Genomic DNA, 7,757 nt, shown 5'->3' on the forward strand with positions numbered 1-7,757 from the left:
AGGAGAGAGCGCTGCAAAGAACTGCATTCTCTGCCATCGCTTTGATTTATGTGTGATTGTCTTCCTGGTATAAATGTGCTTAGTACTCTAGAGATGGTATGGTTGTCCCCAAATCCAAGGAGATTACAAGGAAATTATCCCAATTGTTAGCGTAAGAGGAAGTGTGGTATTTCTCAAAATCTTGAAAACAAGGAGATAGCATTGCCTTCTGGTCACTCAGAAATCATAGTGGAACCAAGTTCAGCTATATAAATTTTTTTTTAAAAGATTTATTTTTATTACAAAGTCAGATATACAGAGAGGAGGAGAGACAGAGAGGAAGATCTTCCGTCCAATGATTCACTCTCCAAGTGAGCCGCAATGGGCCGGTGCGTGCCAATCCGATGCCGGGAACCAGGAACCTCTTCCAGGTCTCCCATGCGGGTGCAGGGTGCCAGTGCATTGGGCCATCCTCGACTGCTTTCCCAGGCCACAAGCAGGGAGCTGGATGGGAAGTGGAGCTGCTGGGATTAGAACCGGCGCCCATATGGGATCCCGGGACCTTCAAGGCGAGGACTTTAGCCGCTAGGCCACTGCGCCAGGCCCTATATAAAATTTTATTGAGGAGGATTTGGGACTCCCGGGCCTAGAAGACAAGATTGCACTGGAGAGTGGATTCTTGTTTCTAGAGAAATCATGTGGTTAAGATGGGTTGGTCACAACACAATTTTAGAGATGTAGAAGAATGTTCTCAGATATAAATGTTGAATACCCATCCGTGCCTACCTGCAAACCTGAGCTCCTAACATTGAACTATTCCATCTTTTTGATTGAACCATTATTGATGAGGAGACATATGTTAGCATACAGAAAAGGTATAGCCGAGATTGGCCATTGAGTATTCAGTGACCTTAAATGAGTTCAAATCTTTTCCATCTGATTCCATGTTCAGTAAGTACCTTTTTTAAAAGGGTCATATATTATATGTTATTATTCAGACTATGCAAAGATATTAAAATAAAAAGCAAGAGTAGGCATTTTGCCTAGTAATCTAGTCCCCAGCTCTTCACTTCTTTCACTTGGACCATTGCAGGTATTGGGGCAAGCATACCAGCTGATCTGTCTTTCTTCTTCTTATATGGATTTTTTAAAAAAGAAAAAGCTAGTATAAAATGCTGTGTCTTTGGGCCCAGCAGCGTGGCCTAGCGGCTAGAGTCCTCGCCTTGAAAGCCCCGGGATCCCATGTGGGCGCCAGTTCTAATCCCAGCAGCTCCACTTCCCATCCAGCTCCCTGCTTGTAGCCTGGGAAAGCAGTCGAGGACGGCCCAATGCATTAGGACACTGCGTGGGAGACCCGGAAGAGGTTCCAGGTTCCCAGCTTCAGATTGGCGCGCACCGGCCCATTGCGGCTCATTTGGGGAATGAATCATCGGACGGAAGATCTTCCTCTCTATCTCTCCTCCTCTGTGTATATCTGGCTGTAATAAAATGAATAAATCTTTAAAAAAAAATGCTGTGTCTTTTTTTAAGATTTATTTATTTTTATTGAAAATGCAGATATACAGAAAGGAGGAGAGACAGAGAGGAAGATCTTCCATCCACTGGTTCACTCCCCAAGTGGCCTCAATGGCTGGAGCTGAGCTGATCCAAAGCCAGGAGCCAGAAGCTTGTTCCGGCTCTGCCACGTGGGTGCAGGGTCCCAAGGCTTTGGGCCATCCTTTACTGCCTTCTCAGGATACAAGCAGGGAGCTGGATGGGAAGCGGGGTTGCCGGGACATGAACTGACGCCCGTATGGGATCCTGACTCATGCAAGGCGAGGACTTTAGCCAGTAGGCTACTGTAACGCTAGGCCCTAAAACGCTATTTTTAATTTTTTTTCTCTCTTTGTATGTTTTCCTTTTTTCCCTCCTGCCATCCCTTCTTTTTCTCTCTCCCTTCCTTCCTTTCACAGAGAAACAGAGATAGAGAAAAACCCTCCACCCACTGGTTCACTCCCTAGATGCCCATAACAGTCAGAGCTGGGCCAGGCCCAAATGTGTAACTGAAAGTCCACCCAGGTCTCTGTGTGGGTAGCAGGACCTGAGTATTCAATCATCATCTGACTGCCGTCCTAGAATGTTCCTTAGCAGGAAGCTAGATCAAAAGCAGAGCTGGGAATCAAACCAGGCATTCTGATATGGGATGTGCTGAAACACTATGCTAAAGTGCTGAGCCTTAAAAATGTAAATAATTAACAATGATAATGAAGTGAAAAAACAAAAGTTCTAGTTTATTCCTCTAGCACGGTCTTTCTCTGCAGACATAGCTTGCTGTATCCTTCGGATTGTTTTTTTCATACAATTTATCCAGTTCTCTTGAAAAAAGAAAAAGGCAGGGGACAGATCATATCACTCTTGAAAAGCTTTCTCTGATCCTTGGCTTTCTACCTTGGTCTGTGTGTGAGCTCCAGTCTCCATGATGGCTATTTCTCTTTGTAACTGCCTTAACTAGCTTCATGATCAGGCTCAGTTCACAAAGTTCTGCTCCGCAGGCTTGCCCACACTCACCTAGGAAAACTAGCAGGGCTCCATGTGCTGTGAGGGCAGGAGCACCTTGGCCAGCTGCGCCTCGGCTCTTGCATTGTGTCTGTATGTGCTTCCTTGGCACTCCTGCTGTGGCTGTGAGCATAAGCCTCATATTAGTGCTTGTCCTTGTGTTCCTCCTTGCCCCTCCTGGGAAGGAAGGCTAGCCACAGTGTCCCCTACGGTTGGCCTGGTGTTCTCTGGGTCCTGCTGAGCTGTAGGAAACTTTGTATACCTTCAGCCTAAGAGTGAAATTATCTTAGTGCTTTGGGTTTTTCCTTCCCGCTTCTTAGACTGGCCTTTTAGGTACTCAGCAATGAAGTGGAAAACTAATGACACTGTTTGCTTCCAGGCAGTGGTTGCGGGAATCCAGCAGGCTCATGCAGAGCAGCTGGCCAACATGAGAATCCAGGACCTCAAAGTCAGCCTCAAACCCCTGCACTCAGTGAACAACCCCATTCTTAGGAAGAGGAAGTTACTTGGGTAATTAAGTTTATTTTTCTCATTTTTTTCTTCATGGCTGGCATGGTTGAGTGTTGGGTTCTGAAAGCTCAGCCAGGGGCTACCCTCTCTCTGCCTCTTAAGAAGATGGAGGGAATAAGCTTTTTAAAACAACTATCACAGTCATGTATCTGAACAGTCTCTTGTATCTGTCCAGAGTTGGCTTCTGTGGTCTCACTTTGTTATTACCTCTTGCCTAAACTTTGAAAGCACCAAGCCAAAGGACGGTGTTTATATCCACGACCATGAGAATGGAGCTGAAGATTCAAATGTTGCCTTGGAAAAGCTCCGAGATGTGATTGCTCAGTGTATTCTCCCACAGGCTGGTAAAGGTCACGCCATTTACTAATGCTCTAAGTGTGTGCATTTGTGTATATGTGTGTATTTGTGTGCATGTGTACATACACATAAATGGAGTAGTTTAATTTGGGTTTGTTTCATCTTTGCCTTAAAAAAGAAATGTGCACTATAAAAATTAGTTTGTACCCACTAAAAAAAGAATGTACAGTGGCAATTTAGAAATGTGATAACTTCTGTGTTCTTGGTTTTCTGTGATATCTCTAGTTTCGGCTTAATTTCCAGTCATGGCCTTGCACATAATTTTATGTTTTCTTATTTTAACAGTTAAGGCCAGGGTAAGGGATGGAGAATGGAAAATATGGACAGGGCCAACATCAGGCTGTAGACAATTAAATATTGTTCCCAGAGCTTTTAGAGTATGAGGCTGTCATTAGCTTGTGAATGTAAGAGGACACCTCCCTTTCTCAGAATTGGTCCATGTGGCTGCTGAGGTCATGGTTGGTGACTCACACGTGGATCTTTTTGGGTGAGAACTTAGAGTGTTTTGTCTCACTACTTAAGGGCATGATGGGCTTTTCTCTACAGGTGAATGAAATGCTTCATGGACTAGGCCAGAAAATATGAGATTGTGTTATTTTTCTAGATTCCTCATGGTTTAAGAGAATTCATAGAATGTACCTTTGAGGGTCTTCAAAAGTAAGAAGCAAGTTTAGGAGAAAGAGGCTAGCCTATTCAGTAATTTTCCATTCTCCAATACTAAGACTCTGGGTCTGTCAGAGGATTTATGTCAGGATACTCAAGTGGCAGTGTTCAAAGACCAGAAGTGGTCTACACATAATGTAGGAACCAGCAGTGAGGTCAGTGTCTGGTGAAGTTTTGGACATTTCATCACTCTTGCTCAACCAGTTGGACATCATGTCCTTTTATCTCTGACACTAAAATCCCATGATGCTGCAGGACAAATGCAACTTCCTCTTCATCCTTACCAATAGGAGAGAATGAAGATGAGAAGCTGAATGAAGTCATGCAGGAGGCTTGGAAGTATAACCGTGAATGCAAACTCCTAAGAGACAGTCTGCAGAGCTTCAGCTGGAATGGTAGGATCCTTCATCACTGTTCCTCAGAGGGGGAACTGGGCTGGGGCTGTTTGCATGTGAAGTAAGGCTGAAGAGTGACTGGAGTGTCATTGGGCAGAGTTAAGCTCAACATTAATTGATAGTCATAGGCGTCTGGACATCATGTCTTTTCCAAATGAATACCACCTCGCCCAAAAAACAAACAAACAATTGAACAAAGCACAAAAGATAGAAGGCCAGGTCTCAGAACTACCCCAAGATGCCTTTACTAGTGCATTAAAGAAGAGTCCGTGGAGTCCAACTTGCTCATCTGCCTTTCTCAGAGAAGAGCCATTTCACTGAGGAGTAGACATTTTACAAATAGGCTGCGAGTTGAATTTCCCTTCCCAGGCAAACAATATAGAGATGAATTTTCTTTTTTTTTAAGCTAGCATTTCTTGAACTGATTTGTATGTTGTCATTCAGCTTAGTAGCCTAGATAGAAGCTGCTCCAGGAAGCTCAGGGAAGGGGACAGACTCTGACTTCATTATCTGCCTATTTCTTGGACATTCTGTAAGAAATACAAAGTACCAGCTTGCACTGCCTTCCCTCACTTAGAAACAATTAGTAGGAAGTTTGCACTTTGTAATTGGCACACCCTTAGACTCTTCACTTCCCTCTCTTATTCAATAGTACTCACAGTCCTGATTTCCAGCATAATAGATTAGTTCACCTGGTTTTGCATGTGAATGGGATCAGATGAGTCTGTTGTTCCATGCTGAGCTCTTTTTATCAACACTGTATGTATGAGATCCATCCAAGTTGTTTTGTAGAGCAGCAGCTTTTCATCTCCTTGTATGGAGATGAACACATACATCCATTCTATTTTTGAGTGGCCATTGAGTTCTTTCTGGGTTTTGATAATGAAGGGCTGCTATGAATACTCTTGTGTATGTCTTTCAATGAGAAATTTGATTAATTCATTTCTCTAACATATCCAGGAAAGGAAATGCTAGTTCATACAGTTTATGTTTGGCTTTTGTAGGTACTACCACCAGTTATCCAAAGTGATTCTACAAGTTTTTGAACTCCATCTAGCAGTGTTTGGTAGCTCCAGTTTCTGTTTATCCACATCAGTTCTCACTGATGAGTTTTACATTTTAGTTACTCTGATGTATAAAGTAGTATTACAGAGTGTTTTAGTTTGTGTTACCCAACCATTTAGACTTCCTTGAAATGCCAATTTAAATCTTTTGTATTCTAGATGAAACTCTTTTGTCAGGTAGATAATATATTACAAAGATCTCACTTTGTGGTGTGATTGTGTATTATTGTAGTAAACTTTGGATTTTTATTATTAGGTTAATGGAATTATTCAACTGCTAACTAAAAAATGGGGGCTTGGGGATGTTTAAACTATCTTTGATCAAGGTAGGAATGGTTACCCCATTGGTGAGGGTGAATTTGACACTAGTAAGGTGTCCCTCTCAGGACCCAGTTTGAGAACTAACTTTGTTCTTTCTTGGGTTTCAGGTCGTGGATTCACAGATAAAGTTGATCGACTGAAATTGGCAGAAATTGTGAAGCAGGTGATAGAAGAGCAAACTACTTCCCATGAATCCCAATAATGACAGCTTCAAACTTTGTTTTTTAACATTTTGAAAATTATTCTTTAATGTATAATGTAATTTTTAATGTAAATTAATAAATCATTATTTCATTTCCACATTGCTTAAAGTTGCTGTATAGATTTAGGTAAAATATTTACTAATAGTATAGATATTATTTGTTTTAAAGAGAAGCTCCATACCTAGAAATATATAAAATACTTTAGGACTGCTTAGTTATGTATTTGTAAGATGATAGATGGTACTGTCAAACAAGATTTGTTTTATATGTAATAAACTATGCACAAAAGCCAGAGGTAGATACAGGACCAACTATACTGAACTTATTGCTTAGTTAACAGTTCAATCAGGTACTGTGGAATCTGGTTTCAGTTGTCCTATGTATTTGCTGAACTCTTAATAGTTTAGCTCTAGTTAGTACCATAGAATCTCTGTAGATCTGGACTGCTTACTAGAATGCACAAAGATGCAAACTTGGGGGCCTTAGGCTCTCATGGGACAGGAGGAGGAACATTTCTCTTGTTCCTAATTCTTTAGAGAACAACAGTAGTGTATCTTTTGTGTTGTGTTTGTTCAAAGGGTATCGTGGTATTTCTCTACTCTAATGGAATTCTAATGGGAGTTTATTCTTGACATGGTTTTCTGCCTCCCAGGGTCCTCTTTTGTCTTTATTTGTCACCAACTAAATTATTTCTAACTTCCTTTCCCGATTCCACTGGACTCCTTTTGGGAATGGTTTTCCAAGAAAGTTATAATTGAAATCACATTTTGGATTAGCATACAAGATGATACAGTTTCTCTCTCTCTTTTAATATTTATTTTTATTGGAAAGTCAGATTTATAGAGAAGGAGATACAGAGAGAAAGATCTTCCATCTGCTTTTCACTCCCCAAGTGGCCACAACAACTGGAGTTGAGCCAATTTGAAGCCAGGAGCCAGGAGCTTCTTCTGTGTCTCTCATGCAAGTTCAGGGTCCCAATGCCTTGGGCTGTGCTTGACCACTTTCCCAGTCCAAAAGCAGGGAGCTGAATGGGAAGTGCAGTGGCTAGGACTAGAACAAGCACCCATATGAGATGTCAGCATTTGGAGGTAGAGGATTGGTCTGGTTCAACCATCGCACCAACCCCAACACTTTATTCTTACTCCTTTTTTTAAAAATTTATTTTTATTGCAAAGTCAGATATACAGAGAGGAAGATCTTCTACCCACTGATTCACTCCCCAAGTGAGCGCAACGACCGGTGCTGTGCCAAACCAAAGCCAGGAGCCAGGAACTTCTTCTGGGTCTCCCACGCGGGTGCAGGTTCGCAAGGCTTTGGGCCATCCTTTACTGCCTTCCCAGGCCACAAGCAGGGAGCTGGGTGGGAAGTGGCGCCACCAGGATTAGAACTGGTGCCCATATGGGATCCCTGTGCATTCAAGGCAAGGACTTTAGCCACTAGGCCACCACATCGGATCCTATTCTTGCTCTTTTTTGAAGCACTTTTTTTTAAAAAGACTGATTTTTACTGGAAAGGCAGATTTTACAGACAGAATGAGACAGAGAAGAAGGTCCATCTGCTGGTTCACTCCCCAAATGGCTGCAACAGCTAGAGCCAGGAGTGTCTTCCTGGTCTCACACAGAGATGCAAGGTCCCAAGTCTTTGAGTCGTCCTTGACTACTTTCCCAGGCCACAAGCAGGGGGCTGGATGGGAAATGGAACAGCCAAGATACGAATCTGCACCCATATGG

At 42.5% G+C, this 7,757-nt stretch overlaps 1 protein-coding gene across 2 annotated transcripts in view; it reads left to right on the forward strand.

The window, feature by feature from the left end:
- The window catches only part of MAPKAPK5 (MAPK activated protein kinase 5), a 28,766-nt gene extending 22,642 nt beyond the window's left edge, over positions 1–6,124 (forward strand). The window contains exons 11-14 of one of the 2 annotated variants that reach the window (XM_058656580.1): positions 2,894–3,024; positions 3,253–3,374; positions 4,335–4,439; positions 5,932–6,124. In XM_058656580.1, coding sequence (XP_058512563.1) covers positions 2,894–3,024; positions 3,253–3,374; positions 4,335–4,439; positions 5,932–6,026 — 453 coding nt within the window. In that variant the 3' untranslated portion in view covers positions 6,027–6,124. The remainder of the gene's footprint in view (positions 1–2,893; positions 3,025–3,252; positions 3,375–4,334; positions 4,440–5,931) is intronic. The other variant, XM_058656581.1, reaches the window with a different exon arrangement.
- Positions 6,125–7,757: the final 1,633 nt, after the last annotated feature.

The sequence above is a fragment of the Ochotona princeps genome, chromosome 29, assembly GCF_030435755.1.
Source record: "Ochotona princeps isolate mOchPri1 chromosome 29, mOchPri1.hap1, whole genome shotgun sequence".
NCBI classification, from domain to species: domain Eukaryota; kingdom Metazoa; phylum Chordata; class Mammalia; order Lagomorpha; family Ochotonidae; genus Ochotona; species Ochotona princeps.